A 26,010-nucleotide genomic window follows, 5' to 3' on the forward strand; every position below is an offset into this window, starting at 1 on the left:
TGTGAACAGCTCAGGCCCAGCACTGAATCCTGTGGTACCCCACTCCTCACTGCCTGCCGCTCTCCAAAGGACAGGTTTATTCCAACTTTCTGCTTCCTGTCTGCCAACCAGTTCTCTCTCCGCATCAATGCATTACCTCTGGCACCATGAACTTTAATTTTCTTTACTAATCTCTTGTGTGGAGTCTTGTCAAAGACCTTTTGAAAGTCCAAATGCACAACATCTGCTGATTCACCCTTGTCCACTTGACTGTTCACATCCTCAAAAAATTCTTTGTACTTTAGTAATCCATGCTGGCTGGGGCGGATTCTGTCACTGCCTTCCAAATGCTCAGATATTACATTCGTAATGATTGGCTTCACCATTTTCCCCACCACCAATGTCAGGCTAACCAACTTATAATTCCTCATTTTCTTGTTCCCTCCTAATGAGAGAGTGGGGTTACATTAGCTACCCTTCAGCCCATTGGAACTCTTCGAGAGTCTTCAGAATGCTGGAAAATGGTGAATGCTGCTTCTGATGGGGTAGAATTTGTGTTTACCTATCGTGAACGACTGTAGTACAGAGGTTTGCAGCACCTTCAAGACCATTGGTCAGCTATACCCTGCTTGAATTGGGGTTGGTTCTAGCATAAGAATGTCAATCTCACTTGCAACAGCTGAAATACATTCAAAAGAAATGGAAGACTTTGTTGTAACAATAAAGTTGCAGGGGATTTTCCTGGCCCTTTTTAGGGGCAATCACTAAACCTATCACGAGTGAGTGGCCGACTGGAGCGATCAAAGGAGTTGACAATGCAGCAGCATGGGACACGAGCTCTCAGGCTGGAGAGAGGGACTGGTGAAAATGCAACATGGAATAACGGAGGAAAAGAATGGGGATACAAGGAGCTGTGAGGAGGGGGAGAGGGTTTGCAAAATGGTGGTAGAAAGCAGTTTTGCATCTTTCAAGAATGAAACAGACAAATGGAGGGAATTATGCTCTCACGAATGAATTTGGAATGTCTAGATCACGGTGCATGACTTCAAGAACTATTTAATGCATGAATGCTATTGCAATGAACACTGTTGGTGGATAATTTGATTGTGAATAGCTTTAGCTTGTAATGATGTGCATTTCTGCGTAGCCACATCTCAAAGCATTTAAGATTCTGTGAACTACGTGAAGTGCAGTATTAGTGGCAAACAAGCAACCATCTAGCTTTGACCTCACCAGACTGTGGAAAGCATATTTAGGATTTTTTAAAAAATAGACAATGTTGGGTTTTGTAGTGATTGGAACCAGCTGAATCTTACTGACTATGAGATCCTTGATTGGGGTTATTAACCTGGCCCATCAGGAAAGTCCTGGCTGACTGAAAAAAGCCACTCTGATGTTTCCTTTCTTGTTGGTGGTGGAATACAAATAAAGATTTACACACTTGTTGTTCTACACTGTGTCCTATACCTGTATACACACGAGATAAGTGCTGGGGAAAAATAAGCACAACAGCTGTTAGGAAAGGAAACAAATATGTAGCCAGGAGATAATCTCCTCTGTTCGGGGGCCTGACTCTGAGCTGGCTGACTCCAGCAAGTGTATTGTGCACCAGTAAATACAGGGTGACTTGGTGACAGGATACCAGCCTCTCAGCAATTCTTTAAGGTTTCTTCTTAAACAGAAGTTTTGTTGCTAACCACTGCATTTTGCCTCATGCCAATTGAAATGCAGTGGTGTCCAGGAAAGTGGTTTGTGCGTCGTAGCTTTAAGTTTAATGAAGAAATGATCATTAATGAGGATATTTATTAATTCTTTCAATTTTGCTTTTCTGAGAGTCAAAGTCCCCAAATGTTGGTGGGGGAGATGAAGGAATATTGAAACACCAGCATGTGAGTTGAACGATCTGTATCTGTGCTGTTCTGTGTAATTGTGTGTACTCCGCACAAGAACAAAGAAAGGTGTTTTCGAATGATCTCTTATGCCACACCTCGGCTGTGACTCTCCACGTGTTCCTCCTTTCTTCAGAATCCCTATCCTATGTTGAGTAATTGTAATCTGATTCACTAAAAAACCCACCATGATGTTCACTCTCTCCAGCTGTCTCTGAGCCTGTGCATCCCTTTTGCCCTTTGACACTCTTCTTTGAACCTTCCTTTACAAAGTTCCACCAAGTTGGGCTTGATCAAAAACACATCTCTTTCTCTTTACTGAGATCCATGACAAGGGTATAAATCCAATTGCTGAAGGATTTAGTACTGAAGCCAGCCCTCACCACTTCAGTGTTGGTTGGTCTCTCAGATGCACAATCCTTTCCAAAGTACCTACATCCTGAAAAGAGCACCCAGCATCACATCCGGGCAAGGATAGGATAATGCTTTCTTCTAGTCTTTTTTGTGGGTTCTCTATCCTAGAATAGATCCCCACAACGTTTATAATGGTAGAACAAATGTATTTTGCCTTTTAGATCCTACTATATTCCTACTTTTTGACGAGTACCCTTACACAAACTATCTATCTGTCCATCTCAGATTTGGATATTTGAAGTGTCTGAGTATCCCCAGCTTTTGTGGCAGAGTTCCAAATACCTACGATATGAAGCTAAACCATTACCTCTGCCACTGAAGGTGGATAGATAGTTGGAGGCACCCATCACTCTATGTGGAAACTATATATTGCAAAGAAACAACTGGATAGGTTTCAGCAAAATAAAATGGCCCAGGGAGAACTGATCGTCTTTTGGTAAGGATGTAGACCGTAGTCCAGAATTTGAAATTTCACAAAAAAGGATTAATTTTAGGGGATAGGATGAATTGACTTTCCATTTTAGAGTAGTTTTCAGTTGTCTCGGTTGGTGAGGTGGAATTTGTCACAGTTGTCAGAACGTGAGCAGAGTTCTTTGAGCAGCTTGTTGAATATAGGTTAACCTGAAGTTGTCTCAGTGAGATGGATGCACTTAAGAGTCATAGAGATGTACAGCACAGAAGCAGACCCTTTGGTCCAACTCGTCAATGCTGACCAGATATCTCAACCCAATCTCGTCCCATTTGTCAGCACTTGGCCCATATCCCTTTAAACCCTTTCTATTCATGTACCAATCCAGATGCCTTTTAAGTGCTGTAATTGTACCAGCCTCCACCACATCCTCTGGCAGCTCATTCCATACACGTACCACCCTCGGAGTGAAAAAAGTTGCCTCTCACGTCTCTTTTATATCTTTCCCCTCTCAGCCTAAACCTATGCCTTCTAGTTCTGGACTCTCCCATACCAGGGAAAAGACCTTGTCTATTTATCCTATCCAGGCCCCTCGTGATTTTGTAAACCTCTGTAAGGTCACCCCTCAGCCTCCGAGGCTCCAGGGAAAGCAGCCTATTCAACCTCTCCCTGTGTCTCAATTCCTCCAACCCTGACAATATCCTTGTAAATCTTTTCTGAACCCTTTCAAGTTTCACAGTTAATTTTTTTTTCCCGTTTTCAGCCACAGAGCATCAACCAGGCAGGGGAATCCCTCAAGGAAGTTCCAAGTAATTGCAGTAATGCTGCAGCGTGGTGGGGCAGTGCACGTTATTTATCAAAAGCCTTTTGAAAGCTTGGAATGTACTTCCCTGAAATTTTGTACCTGCTCGGACAACTGAGGCTTTCAAGTCTGAGGTGGATACAACTTTGTTGGGTGAGCATATTAGGGAGGTGAGGTCGAGGTACAGACCAGCTGTGATTGAAGTGAGTGACAGAACAGACCCAAGGAGCTGACTAGGTTCATGAACTGTTTCTTCCCCGGTGTTAAAAGGCTTCTGAGTGGGCCACTTAAGTTTTAAATCTTAATTTCTGTGCACCTTCTCTGCAGCTGTGACATTGTATTCCTCGCTCTGTTCTATTACCTTCGTACACTTTGTGTTGTATGAAGTGCCAGTAATGCACGCAAGACAAAACTTTTCACTGTACCTCGTCACACTGTGACAAGAATAAATCAAATCAAATCAAATGGTATTCTCTCATTTCCCACTGTCAACATTAATATGCTTTTGAAGAAAATGATTTACTTCAGAATTATGCAATAGTTAATCTCTTGCAGCACTCAGTGACCTGTTTTTAGGACCGAAAGCTTGGTTTCCTATGATGCAGATTTCTTCATCTGCTGCAAAAATGTGGGTGTGCAGCTATCTTGATATGGACAGCGTCAATCTTCCTCAACTTAGCATTCATTCATTCAGAAGCCAGGCTGCAGATGAGAACCTTCACTTCCTTTGTGGGGATGTCAATTGAGAACTGCCGATATTCTGGCTGTAGTGTTGTGTGTACCATTGAACCATTAGTGATATATGGGGTGTTGATGCACTGTCTTCAAATTTACAAGTCAATTTACAATGGTCTTGCTTACTGTTCAAAAGCCCTCTGCAGTAAATTTGATGATGTCCTCGCCCCAGGGATTTACTATTTGGCTCTTAAGAATCTATATTGCGAAACTCTGTTTTAGTTTTGCGTTCACGTATTTTATTGAACAGTAGTTTTGATCCTCTCTGTTAAATCCCCTCCTCTGCTCAGAAAAACATCTCAGAAGAAGTCACACAATACTCTGCACACAGTTTTGTGTGCACCCGATGTTCTGTCTCTGCTTACAGTTTACACCTCGTATATTTAATTCCTAGAGAACTTTCTATAACCGTTGCTTGCTTACATCCCCTCCTGTGTCATCCAGCTCACCATGAGCTGTGCTTTGGCAGACTGCCAGCATTCTAAACTGGGACTGTGCATTTGCATTAAATGATGTGGTTTTCAAGGTAAAATAATTCGGGGAAAACCAAAACTAACTCATGAGATGCTCACCAACTTTTTTTTTTGTCTTGCTTTTAGGCGCTATGGTGTGATTTCAGCATTCCACAAGACAAGACTGAAGGTACAGAAGGTACATTTTTCAACCAAAGTTATTATGAAAATCTTTGGTCTCTATTTTGATTTTGCAATTCTGTTTAATAGAAAAGAAAAACAGGTATTTTCTTTTGCAAATTTGCTCCACTCCTCTGCCTTCTAACGCATTGCTTGCTGGGAGAAAATTAGAGAATGAACATTTTTCTAGCAGTCAGCTCTTATGAAAATAATGCTTTAACTAACTTGCCTGCTTTCCATCTTCTAATTCATTCAACAACTTTCTTGCAATGTGTGTCTATTCAGTCTGATTAGACAAACAGGATGGAAGAAGTAGCAGTTGTCTGTTCAGTCCCTTGAGCCTGCTACGCTACTCAATAAGATCTTGGCTGATCTGACTGTAACCTCAAACTTGCATTTCTGTGTACCGTTAACCTCTCAGGACCTTATATTTTTCAATCAAGTTGCCTCTTCCTCTCCTGTGAAGAATGTGATTGGAAACATGTACTGTTAGCAAAATATCCTTGATCCAAACCTTTACTCACTGTTGTAATGTGTCAAATTATACTTGATGGAGTATCTGAGGGCATTTGCTATGTTAAAGGTACTATGTAAGTGCTGTCAGACCTAAGCAGTTGATCTGGGCTCAGCTTGTTATCAAGTCATAGAGATGTACAGCACAGAAACAGATCCTTCGGTCCAACTCGTCCATGCTGACCAGATAGCCTAAATAAATCAGGTCCCGTTTGCCAGCATTTGGCTCCTATCCCTCTAAACCCTTCCTATTCATATAGCCGTCCAGATACCTTTTAAATGTGGTAATTGTACCAGTCTCCACCACTTTCTCTGGCAGTCATTTCATACACGTACCACCCTCTGTGTGAAAACGTTGCCCCTTAGGTCCCTTTCAAATATTTCCCCTTTCACCTTAAACCCATGCCCTCTCGTTCTGGATCCCCCACTCCAGGGAAAAGACCTTGTCTATTTACCCTATCCATGCCCCTCATGATTTTATAAACCTCTCTAAGGTCACCCATCAGCCTCCAAAGCTCTGAGGAAAATAGCCCCTTTATTCAGCCACTCCTTATAACTCAAACCCTCCAACCTTGGCAATATCCTTGTAAATCTTTTCTGGACCCTTTCAATTTTCGCAGCATCCTTCCAAAGCAGGGAGACCAGAATTGCACACAGTATTCCAAAAGTGGCTTAACCAATGTACTGTACAGCCACGACATAACGTCACAACCCAATGCACTGACCAATGCATGCTGTATACTCGAACTTATAATTATTTGTTGCAACTGACAGGGAGGGAGTTAAGAAGACCAAAGCCAATCTCCTCTCCCCTCGTCTTGTACTTTTCCAATATGCAGTAAACTCATCAATATTAAAACCAGAAATATGTCCTCTTTGTTAATAATAATAATACCTTTCACAGATTCATGCACCACAACTGCCTGAATATCATTCCGTCTTTCAGCTAGGGCATTGTCTGGAACTCTGTCACTGTCAGTGTTGCCACCATGAGCATTACAAAGAATATCAAAATTAAGGGAGCGCTGAACCTTTTTAGTCTTTGTTGAACTGGACCGTGTGTAGATACATTTTTTTCTTAAACACATGCATTTCTGCTGTTCTTATGAATGGAGATGCTCCTTGTATCAGAATGGCCCTGCACACACAGAGGCTCAAACATGACATGGGTCAGCAAAGGCCCTTTTTCTCATGTATCAATATTTTGAGAGTACATTTGAACAGAAATATTGCTTGTGAGCTTTCTCCTTTTAAATCTTTTTGTTAAGACATTCATAATATCTGTAGCAGTGTTGGTTTCAGGAGGGTAGACTTGTCCCTCTGGTTTGGAGTTCTTCCTGTTTGCTTCCACATGACCTGTAATCCAAGATTTCACATGGTGGCCTAAAAATGGACGAGCTGGTTATCTGCTTGGCAAGTCCACTTGATTTTGGCTGCAGTTTTTATCTTTCCTAAATACCCCAAATCTTTACTTTTGACAACCCACACCTAAATTTCTTGGCCTTGGATAAATACACTGTACTGCAGGGTAAGTGTGTTGACAAATAGGAACATTGATTGTGCAGAGTATCTGGGGTGATTCTGAGAATTATTGCTGGCCTCTGTCAGATGTCTAGTTGAACATTTACATATTTATTGGCCACCATTTATATTCGATCTTTAATCACCCTTATGGAAATTGTATTGAGCCACTGCCTTGAATTGCTGGAGCTAATGTTTGACCAAAACAACTTTATAATTAACATTGTTCTAGTAAAGTTACATTTGTGACTTGTCTTTATGATTGCCATTGCTGTGACCTGGTTAGCTTCTTGGCTCAAGACTTGTGATAAAACGTTTGCTCTTTCAGCTCAAGAGAGGACAGAGAAGTGCGTGTGTATTGTACAGAAATCCTGTGTGAATGTGCACACCGTGGATGGGAAGGACTACATTGCCCCATTACCTTTTCAGGTGATAGTTTCTGTTATGTAAATACTTCCTGGCCAAAGTTTTGGCCTCAAGTTGATTTGCTAAATATTGATTAACTCGCCATTCATCCCCTTGCTGTTGCAAGTAAAATGGTTGTAACATTTACCTGAACAATTACACCTCAGGTAGCCAGATAGAACTGGAACTTGAGTCTTCAAACATGTGCAAGCTTTTATTGATAGAGAGACACATTATAGGTCATACAGCTACAAGGCAACAACCACAGTTTAAGCAAGCTCTGATATAAGTGAGTGAAGGTGAGTCCCCATTTAATGCTCACCCCACAAATATAATTCAACATCAAGTAATATACAATTAACAGTGATTGTACTTGAAAGTAGTTTTGTTTTATCGTAAGTATTTTGGGGCATTGAGTGATGCGATTATACTGACATATTTTATTCTCATTAATAAACTAAGTTGAAAGAAAATATTTGATATGCCTGACCAATCTCATCAAGAAAAGAATCTTCCTGTCTAATTTTGTAAATGTTAGTACATGGTGTAATGCCAAACTGGGTTAAAAGTATTTCAGACCATGGTTTAAAATGCACCACTTTGTGTTATAAATTGCTCATTTAAATAATATTGTCTGGTGTCTCCCCAGGTTGCAGATGTTTGGGCAACCAAGTATGGGTTAATATTTGAGCGCAGTAATCCTGTGCAAGAAGCACCTTTAAGTCCTCTGAGGTAGGTGGATAAAAATTACACTCTTGCTTGAGATTAATTTTGTTAAAAGTTACTGTTGTACATTGACCATAGTTTAGCACTTTTTTGCTTTCTTATGATTGGTCCTTGTCATCAGAACCTTTTATCCTGATTGATCTCCCTCTTGCAGGGTGCCAATATTGTTGCTTTATTGTTGCTTTTAATTAGTTGGGTAGGTGTCATCTTCATTTGGATCTCTACGATAACGTCAATGCAGTACCGTAGTGATTGAAAGAGGGGTGTGTGTTCGAGATAACTGTATTTTAGTCTGGAAGACTTGCTTCTGGTTGTTGTGTGGCAGTTTATTCATCAACCCATTGTGTCTATGCTGATCACCAAACTACATTAATCCCATTTACCTAACCTTGGTCCATGGCCTATTATGTCCTGGCTCATCCAGATGCTCCTTAAATGTTGGAGAATACCTGCCTCCATCACCCTCCCAGGTTCTATGTTTCTACTGCCTTCTGGTTGAAACATTTTTTTTTCTTGGGTATCCCGTAAACCACTTACTCCTCACCTTAAATGTGTGCCCGCTGGTGTTAGACACATCCGGAATCGGGAAAAGATTCTCACAATCTACTTTGTCTATGCCTCTCATACTTTTGTATCCCTCAATTAGATTCCTCCTCAGCCTCCACTGCTGCAGGGAAAACAAGCCAAGTCTCTCTCTATAACTGAGACTTTTCATCCCTTGCAACATCCTGGCGAGTCTTCTCTGAACCCTCTCCAGCACACTTACGTCCTTGTGATAGTGTGGTGGTCAAAACTGTGCACAGTATTCCATCTGTGACTTAGGCAATTTATAAAATTGTAGCAAGAAACCCTTGGTCCTATATTCTACAACCTGGTTCATCAGGCTAAGCATCCCATATGCCTTCTTCACCACCCAGTCTACCCGTGCTGACACCTTCAGTCATCTATGGCATGTACACCAAGGTTCTCTGTTCCTCAGTACTCCCTAAGGACCTACCATTCATTATGTATATCTTGCTCTTATTAGACCTCCCAAAATGCATCACCTAGCACATATTGGAAATAAACTCCACCTGCCATTACTTTGCCCAGTTTACCAGTTACCTGATTTCACTCACCTGCAACCACTTATTTTAGTTTCTTAATGGTTTACATTATGGCATCTAGTTTAACATGGGTTGGTGAACCATTTTACACCACTGTTTATTGAATATTCTAAAATTCTAAAAATATTTTAATTCCATGAAATGTTATAATATGGGTCCCACTTCTGTGCAAAAAATAATTGTCAAAATGATTTGATGATTCTTATGAGTGGGCTAATCATGATGCCAATTAAAGCCAATTAGTGAGTTTTGAGAAGATTTGTAGCTCAGGTTGAGGTTTTGGATGTAGGTTTGCTCGCTGAGCTGAGGTTAATTTCCAGACGTTTCGTTACCTTACTAGGTAACATCTTCAATGGACCTCAATGAAGCAATGCTGAAAATTCCTGCTTTCTATTGATATGTTTGGGTTGGTGATGTTATTTCCTGTGGTGAAGTCACTTCCTGTTCCTTTTCTCAGTGGTTGGTAAATGGAGTCTAACTCGATGTGTTTAATGATAGAGTTCCGGTTGGAATGCCATGCCTCTAGGAATTCTTGTGCATGTCTTTGTTTGGCTTGTCCTGGGATGGATGTATTGTCCCAGTCAAAGTGGTGTCCTTCCTTATCTGTATGTAAGGATGCTAGTGAGAGAGGGTCATGTCTTTTTGTGGCTAGTTGGTGTTCATGTATCCTGGTCGCTAGTTTGTCCAGTGTAGTGTTTGTTACAGTCCTTGCAAGGTATTTTGTAAATGACGTTAGTTTTGCTCATTGTCTGTATAGGGTCTTTCAAGTTCATTAGCTGCTGTTTTAGTGTGTTGGTGGGTTTGTGGGCTACCATGATGCCAAGGGGTCTGAGTAGTCTGGCAGTCATTTCCGAGATGTCTTTGATGTAGGGGAGAGTGGCTAGGCTTTCTGGATGTATTTTGTCTGTTTGTTTGGGTTTGTTGCGAAGAAATCGGCGGACTCGCATACGGATGAGGAAGGACACCATTTCGACTGGGACAATACATCCATCCTAGGACAAGCCAAACCAAGACACTAGAATTCCTAGAAGCATGGCATTCCAACCGGAACTCTATCAACCAACAAATCGAATTAGACACCATCTACCACCACCTGAGAAAAGGAACAGAAAGTGACTTCACCACAGGAAATGACATCACCAACCCAAACATATAAATAGAAAGCAGGAATTTTCAGCATTGTTTCACCTGAGATCCACTGAAGATGTTACCTAGTAAGGTAACAAAACATCTGGAAATGAACCTTTCAGCTCAGCGAGCAAACCTACATCTAAAACCAATTAAGTTGGATACAGCCTTTTCTTCTGTTATGTACTCTATGCATTTGTGTGTGTGCGTGTGACCTTACTAAGTAACATGTTCAGTGTTTACCTGACCATATTCACAAGCATTTTCCAGCAAACGCCGGGAGTGATCGCTGTTAATATTGGGGCCCCTTCTCTACTGGCCAAAATGAGAGAGCAGTGGATCCAAGCAGCTTGCTTTCTTTGAGCAGCTTAATGTAACACCCAGTACTGACTCTGCCATTGCTGTGTTTAAGCTCAATGTTTTGCAGCATTAATGTCTCTATTCAGAAGTTATGGCAGGGTTTGAAGATTCAAGATGGGTCAAACCATGCGTCTTTGTCTCCACTTGCTGTTAAACCTCTAGCATATGAGGGAATGCCACGTTTAGTGGTGGTGCAGCAATTCTGTTAATCATTGCTGTGTTACTGGTTGCAGGGAGCCACTGCCTACAATGTTCAGCATGCTGCACCCACTGGATGAAATTGCACCTCTTGTGTGTAAGCCAACAGGTGAGAAAGACATTGAGTACGAAAGTATTAACTTATTTTCTTATTGCCTTACCTCTGAGGATTTATAATGGGGGAGATGTTTTGAGTGATTGTCTTGGTTAAATGGTGAGGATCAAACAAGGAAGCAGTGCCTATCAGAGTGATGCAGATAGAGTGGTTGAATTCACCTCCAAAGTTCCTGATGTTGGGAATTCTCACACTCAGTTTGGGAAAGCTGGAGAGCTGCTTTTGTAGAGGGACCAGCAAATGTGAAATAAATTCCCCACTGCGGGGGGTGGAAAATGAGCTGTGATGAACTCATGAGTTACTCAAGAATGACAATAATATATGTATAAATGCGGTGACAACTATGGGAAAATGGAGGCCATTGTGGCAGTACTGGCCTTCAAATAAGTATTCCATTACCTCGGCTCCCACCAAGCTTTGAGGTTTTAATCGGCATCGTGATAAAGGTACTGGAGCAGTAATCGAGAGGCTTGGGATAATTAGTACTCAGTGGGTTCAAATCCCAATGTTTTAGATCAGAGTGGTTCTGGAAAAGCACAGCAGATCAGGCAACATCCGAGGAGCAGAAAAATCGATGTTTCGGGCAAAAGCCCTTCATCAAATCCCACTATGGCAGCTGGTGGAAATAGAATTCAATTTATAGATCAAATGTATAAAGCCAATCGTGTCCACTAATGTCCTTTATGGGAGGAAATTCGCCATCCTTACTCGGCCTACATGTGACACCAGATCCACAGTAAGGTGGTTGAAATTTAACTGCTGTCTGGAGCAAGCAAGCCATTCAGTTCAAAGGCAACTAGATCCAACAAATACTGACCCAGCCACATCCCAGGAAATAATTTTTTAAAAATACTACATTCAAAATTATAACAACTCTCCCTGTAATGCAAAATGTCTCCCACTTTTCCCCTCCTTTCTTTTGCCAATTACCTGAAATTCAGTTACTGACCAATCACAGAATCTCTACAACGTGGAAACGGGCCATTCGGCCCATCAAGTCCATGCTGACCCTCTGAGGAGCATCCCACCCAGACACAACCCTACCCTGTCCCTATAGCCCTGCATTTCCCATGGCTATCCTACATAGCCTGCACATCCCTGGACGCTATGGGCAATTTAGCATGGCGAATCCACCTAACTTGCACATTTTTGGACTGTGGGAGGAAACCGGAGCACCTGGAGGAAACCCACTCAGACACGGGGAGAATGTGCAAACTCCACACAGGCAGCCATGAGGGTGGAATTGAATCAGGGGTCCTGCTGCTGCCAGGCAGCAGTGCAAACCACTGAGCTACCGTGCCACCCACAATGTATTGGTGGAAGTGGGGTTCTTCCTATTTATCCTATCAAATCACACTCAAGCAAATAAACCCCAAGAACTGCAGATGCTGAAAATCAGAAACACAAACAGAAATTGCAGGAAAAACTCAGCAGGTTTGGGCAGCATCTGTGGAGAGAAATGTTGAGAACTGAAGAACCAAATTCAAATTTAATCACATTTATTATATCTCCCCAGAGGTTTATTGTGCCATGTTGTGTACCAAACACAATGTAGAACTAAGCTCTCCTCTGTATACCGGAGCTGTTTCTAATGATTGTAGTCACTCTATGATGTTCATCAATTTGCTTGATATCAAATATCAGACATTTTGTCCGCAAGATGGATAATTTCTCAGTTGTGATTGCCATTGAAGTGCAACTTGCAGTCAGACTGTGAGCATATACACAAGTGTTTAAAACATTGTCAGCCCACACTCAATCCCCATTGAGGATAGAAGGACAGCGTAGTGAGGAAAGACCAGCTGGACATTGCACTCCAATGGAATGCTTGTGTTAAGAGTCATAGAGATGTAAAACATGGAGATAGACCTTTTGTGAAATTTGTCGATGTGGACCAGATATCTTAAATAAATCTAGTACCATTTGCCACCATCTGGCCCATATCCCTCTCAACCCTTCCTAATACCCATCCAGATGCCTTTTAACTATTGTAATTGTACCAGCCTCCACCAGTTCCTCTGGCAGCTCATTCCATGCAAGCACCCTTAGGTCCCTTTTAAATCTTTCCCACCTCACCTGAAACCTGTGCCCTCTGGTTTTGGACTCCTCTATCCTGGGAAAAAGACCTTTGCAATTCACCCTATCCATGCCCATCATAATTTTGTAAACCTCCATAAGGTCATCCCTCTGACACTCCAGGGAAAACAGCCCCAGCCTATTCTGCGTCTCCCTGTAGCTCAAATCCTCCAATCCTGGCAACATCCTTGTGAATCTTTTCTGCAACTTTTCAAGTTTCACAACATCTTTCCTGCAGTGGGGAGACCAGAATCGAATGCAGTATTCCAGTTGTGATCAAAAAAATGTCCTCTACAGTCACAACATGATGTCGCAACTCCTATACTCAATGCACTGATCAATAAAGGCAAGCATCCCAAATACTGTCTTTAGCAGTGACTCCATTTTGTATTTCCCAGACTTTTACTATTCCCTTGCTTCCATTAAAAATTTAAACTGGACGTGTCGATTGGTTTTTAAAAGCAAAGCTCAAATTCCATCCCAGCTCTCACCATTGCAGGTTGAGGGCATGATTTATAAATTTTCCCGTGGGTTCAATATAAAGACAACTAAAAGACAACTATAAGACAACACTGTAGAAATAAACCTATTTGATAGAGTTCAGAGCAACCGGAGAAGAAGGGTTTTTATGCTGAGTTAACAAAGATGCATATTAGAGAAGGAAGAAATTTAAAATATACTTTGAGCAATCAAAATGCAAGTAATTGTGCAATAATTGATATTTTAACTAGTTTTGCATTTTTCTTTTTCAATATAATGGGGGAAAGCTATTACCTGTGAGAAAACAAATGTTAAATTATTAATGACTGTGGTCATACATGGGACTCTATAATGAACCTAGTTTTAGTTGTCTGCCCTCAGATATGAAAAAAAGCTGTTAATTGTTCTTTGGAGTTCAGACTTGAGTACTGCTGATAAAAGGCACATCTTACTCTCTTCAGAAGATGAAGAGTTTAGACAAACTGTGTCTTATTGTTAATATTACATGTTTCTATTCTGTTGTGGGATATGAGCATTGCTGACTTTTATTGTCTGGTCCTAGTTGCCCTTGAGAAGGTGGTGGTGAGCTGCCTTCTTGAATAGCTGTTGTCCATGTGCTGTGGGTTGACCCACAATGCCGTTAGGGAGGGAGTTCCACTATTTTGACCTGGCGACAGTGAAGGAATAGTGAGATATGTCCAGTTCAGGTGGTGAGTGGCTTGGAGGGGAACTTGCACGTGGTGGTGTTCCTATGTATCTCTGCTTTTGTCCTTCTAGATGGAAGTGATTATGGAGTTAGAAGATGCTGTCTAAGCATCTTTGGTGAATTTATTAAGGTGCTGACATAAAAGAACATTGTGTTATCATTTGTGTCAGAATTAATTCATTGATTTCTCCCATTCAGGAGGTGTGACCAATATCACAAGAGTACAGTACGTTGCTGACTATACCCTGAAAATAATTTTCTCCAGCTCAGCGCCATCAATCATCGTGACTTATGACACAGCACAGTGTCTGCACGCAGTTTGGGCATTACGCAAAATTAAAACTGAGGTACCTATTGCATCGAGTTTTAAAAAAAAAAAATTCTTTTCTACCTTTTTCTAAACTTCCAGTTTAAGAAAGCTACCTGTCTGGATTGTGCTGCTGTTATTCTAAGGATCCCAGGTAGTAAGTTTAAAGTTTGGATTGTAAACTTAAATAAATCTAGTCACAATATGCTTTCACATGACAAGAAAATGCATCAAAATAGACTTGAAGTAGTGCCTGAGAGAGAGAATATCACACATGTGAAAGGAAAGCATCCTTTCTGCTAGTGATGGTGCAGAATCAGAATCCCAGGCTATAGATAAGTAGGTAAAAACAATGACTGCAGATGCTGAAAACCAAATACTGGATTAGTGGTGCTGGAAGAGCACAGCAGTTCAGGCAGCATCCAACGAGCAGCGAAATCATCAATTTCGCTGCTCATTGGATGCTGCCTGAACTGCTGTGCTCTTCCAGCACCACTAATCCAGTATAGATAAGTAGGGTCTTGTGTGGCACAGTGGTGGTGTCCTATCTCTGGGCCAGGAGGTCTGGGGTCAAGTCTCACCTGCCCTGGAGTGTGTTAATAACGTGCATGGTCAGGTTGATTAAATAACAGCATCAGCTCCAAGAGGATCAGCAATCTGAGATGGACTCCGTCACAATACCAGTATTGTGGCTGGGGCCAAGGTTTGGAATGGGTTTAGAAGATGACATCTTTTTTCAAAAAAAAAAGCACTGTGGATGTTAGAAATCCAGAGCAAACGCAGAAACTACTGGAGAAACTCAGTTCTGAAGAAGGATCACTGGAACTGAAACCCTCGCTCTGCTTTCTCTTCGCAGTTGCTGCCAGAGCTGCTGAATTTCTCCAATAATTCTGTTTCAGCCTTTTCTATGTTTAGCGGGAAAGTTAAGGATTTAATTTTGGTGCAGAGTCAGAGTACAGAAGAACAGTGGTTTGGTTGCTAGACCAGTACTTCAGAAGCCTGCTTTAATAATCTGGAAGTGTGAGTTCAAATTCACTATGGCAACTGGAAAGTTTAAACACATTTGGAATATGAAGCTGTTCCCAGCATCAGTGACAATGAAACTTCTTGATTGTGGTCAAATCCCCATCTTGTTCAACCATGCCTTATAGGGAGTGAAATCCACTGTCCTTGTTTGATCTGGCCTACATATGATTCCAGACTCTCAACAACCTGCTTGACTGTTTATTGCCCTCTGAGATGGCTCCAAAGCCTACCCAATTGTTTAGAAATGGCGTTCATTATTTGCCTTTCTCGTGACACTTGCATCTCATAAATGAATAAAAGCAGGTTAAAGTCGTTGAAGCACTAGTGTAATTTTTTAAGTTCTCTCATGGCACGTGGGCGTCACTGGCTGGTCAGCATTTATTGCTTGTCCCTTGTTACCCTTGAGAAGGTGATGGTGAGCTGCCTTCTTGAATCGTTACAGTCCATGTGCTGGAGGTTGAACCACAATGCCATTAGGGAGGGAGTTCCAGGACTTTGACTCAGCGACAGTGAATGGTGATGTCACTGGACTAGTGACAGTGATACTGGACCAGGTTAACGCTCTGCATATAGGAGTTTGAATCCCAACATGGCAGGTGATAAATTTCAATTTGAAAAAAATCTGGAATTGGAAGCTAGTCTAATAGCAACCATATAATCTCTGTTGATTGTTGTAAAAAAAACCTACCTAGTTCACTAAATCCTTTCGAGAAGGAAATCTCCCATCCTTATCTGAACTGGTCTTCATATGACTCCAGAACTGCAGCCATGTGGTTAACTCTTACCTGCCTCAGAAATGAAGCCACTGAGACCAGGAGGCAATTAGCCGTGGGCAATAATGCTGTCCCAGATAGTGACACCCACATGCCATGAATAAAATTGCAAATCAAAAAAAGAGGATCATAAAATTATCACCTTCACTGTTCCTTCATTCTGACTGTAATGAGTGATACCTTATTCCTTCTCTTATACCACATTCTGATTTCTATGTCAGCTATGCTGGGGACTAGCTGTTTCAGAATATATATCATTTTCAGCAGTTCATGCTCTGAGTGGCAGGTGAACTCAGAGACAATCCACAAAGGCATGACTAATGCAAAGCTGTGTTCCATCTGACTGCACAGTAGTGCGGTCACTGATGGAAAACTATGAGAGAGAATGTGCAGTGTTTTATCAAGCTGACCTACATTTTCACATGCACACATTACCTTATCTCTGATACAAGGCTTGATTTTTTTGTATTTCTCTCAACAGGAGCAAAACACAGTTCTACGGTGTCCCAGCACGGCAGGAACCCCTCAGCAGATTGTCACCAGCAGCTCTCTGACTGCTCACCTTAGAAGTGTCTCAAAGGGCGAGTCACCTATAGCGTCTCCATTCCAAAACTTCTCCTCCTTTCCAGGTCAGAACAGATCCACGGTCTCACCTGGTGCACACTCTCGATCTCACTCTCCTTCCATTTCAAACATGGCAGCTCTAAGGTGAGCAAGTGCAACACTGAAGTGGGAAGAAGTTGTGGGAATCATGATCCTTTTGCCAGAAAGAAAATAGTTTATTTTGGCTCTTGTGGTGCTGTTAACATTATGAAAAAAAAATTGTCTAATCATACTGTTCAGAGATGTTATTACACACCTTTGGAGCAGGTGGGACTTGACTTGTGCAACTGAAGAGAGAACATCCTGGTATTGAGTATCATTACCAAACTCTGTGTATTTATTTTTACAGTCTGTTCTGTCATGGTCATGCAAATCCTCACTCTTGCCGAAAAGAGATAAAGGTTGCCAATGATTTACATTTTGCACTCATCAGGACAAGTGCAAAAATGATCACAGCAACTTTACTGCAGGAGAGAAGGGAGCTCGTTGGGTGTCAAGTCAATGCTGTTGGCCAATTCTGTCGTTATGGCAAAAGGAATATACTTCAGCCTTTTTTTTTTGAATTGCCCAGAAGTTTGGTGAGCCTATAATTTCCCAGGGCTCTCCATGGCCAATCAAATTGAATTTATCAACCAGTCAGCCAGCCTTGTCTCCGATAGCAATAGGTGTTAGTGCTTCTTTGAAATGTGACATTCTTGCATTTATCCTCGAGTGCTAGCTGGAAAACTTCAGAAAAATGTCTGTCTTTTCATCATTATTATCTCTGTGTAAGTGTGAATTTTTTTTGACTTTCCATGACATGTAAACGTGGAACTTTTGAAAGGATATTGTTTACCCTGAGTTTCATTTCTGGTTTACACTTTCTTCCTGGAACTATTTTTTTCCTCTTGCTGCATCTATGTGTTTCGACCAGACTTGAACCAATCCCTGAAAAAAGAACTCCAGTGATATCCTCAGGCTTTGCTCTGATTGTCAACTGGTGAATCTAAAACCATGGTGGCTCATGGTTAGCCCTGCTGCCTGGGTTTGATTCCACCCTTGGGTGACTGTCTGTGTGGAGTTTGCATAAACTCTGTGTGAGTTTCCTTGGGATGCTCCGGTTTCTTCCCACAGTCCAGCAAGGTGCAGGTTACCAGGATTGGCCATGCTAAATTGCCTATAGTGTCCAGAGATGTGCAGCCGAGGTGGATTAGCCATGGTAAATGCAGGGTTACAGGGATAGGGTGGGAGTTGGTGGGCTGCTCTTTGGAGGGTTACTGTGGACTCAATGGGCCAAATGGCCTATTTTCACATTGTAGAGATTCTATAAAAACATTTCATCTTCTCCATTTTGCTATCTCTTTATTCTGTCTTTTCCATGCTCTTTTTTAATGTTCATTTGTTGCTCTTATTATTTACTTATAAACAAAAACTGTTTGAGATTCCGTCTTTCCTGAGGCATTTGTGTTTTTTGATACCACCCTATCCTTGTCTTTTTGAAAATAATTCAATTTCTTATGTTATTGGTTAGTCAACCCCTAACATGCTTGCGAGACAGCAAGTAATTCCTGTAATTACGAATAGCACTAAACAGACAATTAGCATTTAAATTTCTGTTCAAGATCTCAGTGCTTTACCTGAAGCAACCCTATATATTGGAACCTTGCATCTGTCCGTTTCCAAGTAAAACTGTAAAACTAATTAAGTTCAGTTTCTCATTTTGCTACAAGTGGGGTTTTTTTTTGATGAATATCTGACCTGTCCTAAATTTCGTGCCAAACAAGATTGGAAGAGAATTTGTACATTCTACCAGTAGATGTCCTTGTAATATAGTCTCCCTTCTTGCTCACTTTATGTAACCTACTTCATTTAACTTGAAGCTGAGCTGATGCTTGTTACTGTTTCCCTCCCCTCTCTCCAAGCCCACTGCTCTTCAGTGTACAGAACAACCTCGGTTATCCAAACAAGATCCAAGGAATTTCGGATTATCTGAACAAGATCGCAAGGTCCCAAAGTTTGAAATTGGAAACCTACCTGCAGAAACTCTCTTTCCAAGACAGACTGCCCATCAGTGAACTCAACAACTTCTCTCCCGCTCTGCCTCTGCCATCTTTCTTTTCTTTTTGTTCTTTCCTGCCCTTCTGCCTCATTCGATCTCTCTCACATTGTCTCTGCCCCATTTCTCTCTGTCTTCTTCTTTCTCTCTTATTCTCTCTCTGTCAATGTTTCTGACTGCTGTTCTTTCAGGGGGTATATTTACAGATTTATATGCAGCTTTTTTTTCCATTGTACTTTCCAACCCAAATTTAGGGTTTTGACTATTTTAGACAATCTGTTTTTGACTCTGGTATCTCATTCAATGTCCCGAATGAGTGAAACAGCGCAGCTCTGAGCAGAGACACTGGCAGAAACCCAGGCACACATTTGAGTGCCCACGTAAAACTACAGCAAAGATGGCCCGCTCTGTCCCAGAGTGCCTTTCGATTTGATTTGATCAAGTTGACTGGTGTAACACACGAGCTGCTGCTTCTGGCTGAGACTTTGTGTCATGGGGTTCCATTTGCACTTGAAAATACTTCCTTTGTTTGCGATCAGATCAGTTATCTGAACGATCAGTTATCCGAACAAAATACTCCCTGCCAGTCTCCTTCATATAGTCAAGGTTGTTCTGTATTCAGGACATTTGCTCTTTCCTACCTGCTGTCAGACACAGCGCCTCCTGCCAGACTCTTCCTCTACTACAGTTCAATTATCTTAGTATGTCAGTGGGAAAATGTCAAAAGCTCGTATGAAAGAGGTCATGAAAGATCACTTAGAGAAGATCAAGATAACCAGTCAGAGTCAGTATGGTTTGAACAAAGGCCAATCCATAGAGAAAGATAGATATATATACAGCTCAAAAGACAAGCCCGTCTGCACCGGTCAAAAACAAGCATCTGACTAATTCTAAACCTATTTTCCAGCACTTTCCCCAAAGCCCTGTATTGAACAGTGTGGTGCTGGGAAAGCATAGCAGGTCAGGCAGCATCTGAGGAGCAGGAGAGTCAATGCTTCAGGCATAAACCCTTCATCTGGAATGTGGTAAGGAGGTGGAGACATAAATGGGTTTTGGGCTAGGGCTGGGGAGAAGGTAGCTGGGAAGGTGATAGGTGGATGCAGGTGGGGGGTGATTGTGATAGGTCATGGGAAGGGTGGAGCGGATAGATTGGAAGGAAGATGGGCAGGTAGGAAGGTCAAGAGGGTGGTGCCAAGTTGGAAGGTTGAATGGGGAGCAGGGGAGATTTGAAAACTAATGAAGTCGACTAATGAAGATGAGGCCTTCTTCCTCCAGGCATTGTGTGGCTTGGATTTGGCAGTGGAGGAGGCCCAGGAGTTGCATGTCCTTGGTGGAGTGGGATGGGAAGTTGAATCTTTTGACCACAAGGCAGAGAGGTTATTGGGTGCATGTGTGCTTTTCCAGCACCATACATTTTGACTTTGACTCTCCAGCATCTGCTGTCCTCAGTTTCTCTCCATAGCTTTCTGTGCCTTGGCATCACACACGTCTAAATACTTCTTAAGTATTACAAAGGTTTTTGCCTCTACTAACTTCACAGGCAACGAGTTCCAGATGACCTTGCTCGTTGATCTCTCCGCCAAGGGGAACAGTTTCTTCCTTTTGTCCCTATCTCTGCCCTTCATAATTTTATAAATCTCTAACATGTTCCTTCTCAGTCTCCTCTGCTCCAAGGCAAATTAGCCCAATCTCTCTTCATGATTGAAATTCTCCAGCTGAAATGTGTTTAACCAGTCCATTGAAGTTCTCTGGGGAAGTAACATGTGCTGTGGATAAAGGGGAGCCAGTGGATTACCTTTACACCAGTCTCAGGACTGAGCATTTGCTATATTCTGGAGCTGGTTCTGGATCGCTTGCAGGCAGAACGTGTGCTCTCGACAAGAGATTTAGACAAGGGTGGTGTCAAAAATCCAAGGCCAGAGAGGATAAAGCACAAGAGCTTTCAAATTCGTCGAAAAATGCTACATAATAGAGCATTCAAAAAAGAGCATGAGAAGAGAGGACAATTTGGCCTCTCCTGCTCGAGGTGAGTTGTGCATACTGTTTTCCTGTTGTAGAAAAGTCACTTTGGAAGGTGTCAGTGAGTAAAAGCAACTGTTCCATCTCCTAATTGCCAGCATTGATGCTGTGAATCAGCAGCATGAGCATCATTTATCATACCTGTTGGAAGCACGCCGACAGAGCTTTTTTTTAAAAACCCCTGTATTTCCCCCTCCCCCACCCCCGCCTATCATCCAGGTAAAAAGAATTTTGTCCGCTTTTTTTTTCCAGTCGTTCTCATTCCCCGTCTCTGGGAGCATCATCTTTTTCTGGCGTACAGAGGTTCAACTTATCGACTTACACCCCGTCGCCAAAGCAGGGCCGGAATTCCCACTCTCCGAACAGCACTCTGAGTGACTCCTTACTGGTGCCTGAGACGGAGCCCGTTATTCCGGAGTTGTGCCTTGATCACCTGTGGACAGAGAGCGCGCACAACGTGAGGTCAGTCGGGGGTTGTTCTTGAGGCTTTTCCATCCGTCCATCCAAAGTAACATGGAGAGATGTTGTCAGTCCAGTAGATTGGTGACTTTGTGTTAGGAGAGCACAGCAATGTCCCATTAGAACAAACTTACTGGGCTGCCAGGAAAACTAGGTGTCCCTGACAGCACACTGTTTTGCTCAGCAGTCCTCTGAAGAGTCAGCTGAGATTTTCTCTTTAGTCTCTACACTGTGAACCGAAATAAGAGATAAACTGTCTACCAAAGAGTTGCAGCTGCATTGCATGTGGTTTTATTTTCTTTCCTACGCATTTTCTTATCCTATGTTGTAATGTTCAAACTGTAGAGGAGAGTAATAGCACTGTCCATGCACTAATCAATCACCACTATCTCATATGTGTTATCCTCAGAACATTATTTGGTTTTTCCCAAGGGTATTTCTTCAGAATTACAATTGTAAATGGTCGACCCTGTAATCCCTAACCAGTGACCCCTGGTTCTAGACTCCCTGGGTCATCAGGCCCATCCTTCTGCCTTTTTTCCTTGTCCATTCCTGTTAGAACTTTCTAGGATTCTATGAGATCCCCACACCCTGCTTCATTCTAAAGAAATGAAAATTAGCAATTGGTAAGTGAACTCCTCATCGGAACATTGGAAGAGTAAGCTCTGTCAGATGACCAAGCTGATGAAGTGCACATCTTTTTGAGGTTATACAGCACATTGGTGAGGCCTCTTCTGGAGTATTGTGTGCAGTTCTGGTCATCCTGTTGTAGGAAGGATATTATTAAACTGGAGAGGGTTCAGAAAAGATTTACCAGGATGGAGAGTTTGCCAAGAATGGAGAGTTTGAGTAATAAAAACAGACTGGAAAGCCTGGGACTTTTTTCACTGGAGTGTAGGAGGTTGAGGGGTGACCTAATAGACATTTATAAAATCATAAAGGGCATGGTTGAGGTGAATAGCAAGGGTCTTTTGCCTAGGGTGGGAGGGGTTCAAAATTAGTGGGGGAGGGCATAGGTTTAAGGTGAGAGGAAAAAGATTTAAAAAGTTCATGAGGGGGCCACTTTTTTACAGAGTGTGGTTTGTGTGTGGAATGATCTGCCAGAGAAAATGTGGATGCAAATGCAGCCACAACATCCAAAAGACATTTGGAAAAGTTCATGAATGGGAAATATCTTTGGAATGGACTGGTTGGGCTGAAGGGTCTGTTTCTATGCTATATGACTCTCTGTCATAACTGTATTGCTTAAACCTGAAGTATTAGCTTATGTTTACACAGAGAAAAAAACTCTCAAGCCTCAAAAGTATTTACTACCATTGACCTCTGTGGTCAGAAGTTTTTATGTTACTTGGTGGAGTCTCGTCATCAGTTACGGTGAGTGTCATCACAGAGCAGCCACTAATGTTGTAAGTGACAAATTAAAATATACGATGTTCACCCTTTATTGAAAAATGACTTCTGTTGAATAATAAATAGGGGAATTTAACCGTTCAATTTGGGTGTTAATATATGTTCATTACTCTCGTCCAACATTGTGTCGTCCGTTGTTGCACTATTTATGTTCTGATAAATATTGAACGCAAAAAATTCTCTTCTGCATTTGTTCAATTGCTACATGTGAAGAAATGATTTTCTACCCATCAAGCATCTGCACCTTGTATGCTGACTTTGGTTTTTGCAAGTGTTTGGGAGGTCTATTTTTAAATAGAAGGAGCTGGGTATTTGCGAATGTTTGGGCTGATCGCTTGCTGTCCTTTCACATCCTGCAACTCGCATTGCAAATTCTCACTGGAGAGTTTCAAACCTGCTGAGAATGTGATTGACATTTTGATCATTTTCAGTTTATTTGATATGATAGCTACCTGGTAAAAGCAGCATGCTAGCTTGCAAATGCATCTGAGTGCATTGTTTGGAAAGCTTTATTTGATGCATCTGCTTAAATCTGAAACAGATGTGTGAAATTTGAAGAGAGCAATGACTTGACTCAGCTGATTTTTGGAACAGTTACTGTCATACAAGCAAGAGACGCTGCCCCTGTGGAGGTGAGTTTACTTTTAAGCTCTTGTGCTCCTCAGACGGAAGTTTCAAATGCCAGCTTGTAGTTATTCCACATCCTCAAGGTTGTAAAAGCACCAAAAGCTTCACCAAAAACGTTTCAAGCACAATTTGACTCCGGGTCAGATGGGATATTAGGCCAGGTGACTAGGAACTTGGTTAGAGAGGTGGATTTTTCAGGAGTGCCTTAATGGAGGAAAGAGTGGTCGAGAGATGGAGAGGTTAAATGACAGAGGGAATTCCAGCTGCCAAGGGACTGTCACCAGCAGTGGTGCGATTGCAATCAGGGATTTTAATCAAGGCCAGGACAGGACAGGAAGGAGGGTAGTGATCTCTTGAAATGTCATAATGTTTAAAGCTATGGGTCGAGTGCTAGAAAGTTGGGTTAGTGTAGCTTTGATGGTACAGACTTGATGGGCCAAAGGGCCCCTTTGGTATTGCATGATTGTACCTCAGAGCATTGTCGGGCTGTATGAGGTTGCAGAGATGGGTGCAACTGTGAGGAATTTGAAAATAAAGTAGAGAGTTTAAAAACTGAGCCTGCGGCAGGCCAGGAGCTGGTGTGGGTCTTTGAGAAGGGATGTGATGAACATTCGGGGTAATGTGAGTTGGGATACACACGGCACAGTTTTGGATCTCAAGTTAATGGAGGGTGGAAGCTGGAATGCTGGCTGGCAGAGCTTAGGAATGATCAGAGGTGGATTTGACATGCTCCAGGCATCATAACAATTCTATTTGTTTTTACCTGGAAGGGGTTACTGTCCTCTCTTGGTACACTTGCCTCTATCAGTTGGCACAGTTGCAAAGATAGTACTCAAATTAGGTAAGATGGTCTGTTCAAGCAGACTTTCTATCTGCCCCTCTCCACTACCATTTGCAACACTGCTTTGTTCACAGTTCAGGAACTTGACTATAGTAGGACAGTTGAATTTTATGATTTCAAATGATTCCACATGCAATATTCTCCTGGTGTTAATACGGTGTAGTTTGAAGATATATTGGACCGAGGAAGGAGCAACAGTTAATTTGTTTCTCTTTAGGGATTTTAAGAAATATCTACTTCTGATCAGTGCAACTTGTTTTAGATGTTATTCATGATGTCTGGATCGACCGTGTGCAGCAGGAAAGTTGTGCTTGCATGGTAAGATAGTTTCACTCTCAAGTGAAGTAACAATGGGTTTGCTTTGCTGTTTTGTTGTTGTTTGACCCTGTTTCTGTGCGCATCCTATTGGACATGTGAGGTCTCCTTGCTATATGAAAGATGTTGTTAAACTTGAAAGGGTGCAGGAGAGATTCGCAAGGATGTTGCTGGGGTCAGAGGGTTTGAGCTGCAGGGAGAGGCTGAATAGACTGGGGTGGCATGATGGCTCAGTGGTTAGCACTGCTGTCTGACAGCGCCAGGGACCTGGATTCGATTCCAACCTCAGGCGATTGTCTGTGTAGAGTTTGCACATTCTCCCCGTGTCTGCGTGGGTTTCCTCTGGGTGCTCTGGTTTCCTCCCACAGTCCAAAGATGTGCAGGGGTGAGGTGAATTGGCCATGCTAAATTGCCCATAGTCTCCAGGGGTATGTAGGTTAGGTGCATTAATCAAGGGTAAATCTAGGGTAGGTGGAATAGGTCTGGGTGAGTTACACTTCGGAGGGTTGGTGTGGACTTGTTGGGCCAAAGGGCCTGTTTCCACACTGTAGGAGTTCTATGATTCCCTTTTCCCCGGAGCATCAAAAGCTGAGGGGTGACCTTTATGAAATCGTGAGGGGCATGGATAGGGTGAATAGCCAAGGTCCTTTTCCCAGGGTAGGGGAGTCCAAAACTAGGGGGCATACGTTTAAGGTGAACGGGGAAAGATTTGAAAGGGACCTCAGGGGCAACAGAGGCTGATGTGTGAATGGAATGAGCTGCCAGAGGAAGTGGTGGAGGCTGGAATAATGACAACATTTAAAAAACATCTGGACGGGTATGTGAATAGGAAGGGTTTAGAGGGATATGGACCAAATGCTGGCAAATGGGACTCTCTTAATTTAGGATATCTTGGTGGCATGAAACAATTGGACCAAAGGGTCTGTTTCCATGCTGTACATCTCTATTACTTTATATATCAGATTATACTTCACAATCATCTTTTTTATGGTTACAAAATGTGTTAAACTTTCAGAAAAATGTGAGTCAGAATTAATTGTGCATCCCTCCAACAGATAAAAGTGTGGAGGAAAATGAGACTGGCTAAATTGTCAGATTTATTGACTTATTTCCACTGAAGGTAGAAGTATTCTGCAATGGGTTTTTCTAATATCTTTTCTTTCCCCATCCATGCTAAATTGCCCGTAGTGTCCAGGGATATGCAGGCTAGGTGGACTAGCCATGAGAATTGCAGGGATAGGGTATGGGGGTGTGTCTGGGTGGGATGTGCTTGGGAGGATCGGTGTGGACCCAGTGGGCCAAATAACATGATTCCACACTATGTGTGGGGTTCTATGATCTAACTTTACAAGCACTGCAGTAGAGCTTTTTGGTCAGCAAATCCAGTCCCTTCCTAAGTGT

The 26,010-nt window shown here is 42.2% G+C and overlaps 1 protein-coding gene across 3 annotated transcripts in view; it reads left to right on the forward strand.

Annotated features, from left to right (window-relative positions):
- The window catches only part of anapc1 (anaphase promoting complex subunit 1), a 220,408-nt gene that overhangs the window by 16,203 nt on the left and 178,195 nt on the right, over positions 1–26,010 (forward strand). For 2 of the 3 annotated variants that reach the window (XM_072551412.1, XM_072551410.1), the window contains exons 4-12: positions 4,828–4,879; positions 7,223–7,323; positions 7,949–8,031; positions 10,853–10,926; positions 14,393–14,541; positions 16,782–17,008; positions 21,210–21,419; positions 22,695–22,790; positions 23,368–23,458. In XM_072551412.1, coding sequence (XP_072407513.1) covers positions 4,828–4,879; positions 7,223–7,323; positions 7,949–8,031; positions 10,853–10,926; positions 14,393–14,541; positions 16,782–17,008; positions 21,210–21,419; positions 22,695–22,790; positions 23,368–23,458 — 1,083 coding nt within the window. The remainder of the gene's footprint in view (positions 1–4,827; positions 4,880–7,222; positions 7,324–7,948; positions 8,032–10,852; positions 10,927–14,392; positions 14,542–16,781; positions 17,009–21,209; positions 21,420–22,694; positions 22,791–23,367; positions 23,459–26,010) is intronic. The other variant, XM_072551413.1, reaches the window with a different exon arrangement.

This window comes from Chiloscyllium punctatum, chromosome 3 (genome assembly GCF_047496795.1).
Source record: "Chiloscyllium punctatum isolate Juve2018m chromosome 3, sChiPun1.3, whole genome shotgun sequence".
NCBI classification, from domain to species: Eukaryota; Metazoa; Chordata; class Chondrichthyes; order Orectolobiformes; family Hemiscylliidae; genus Chiloscyllium; species Chiloscyllium punctatum.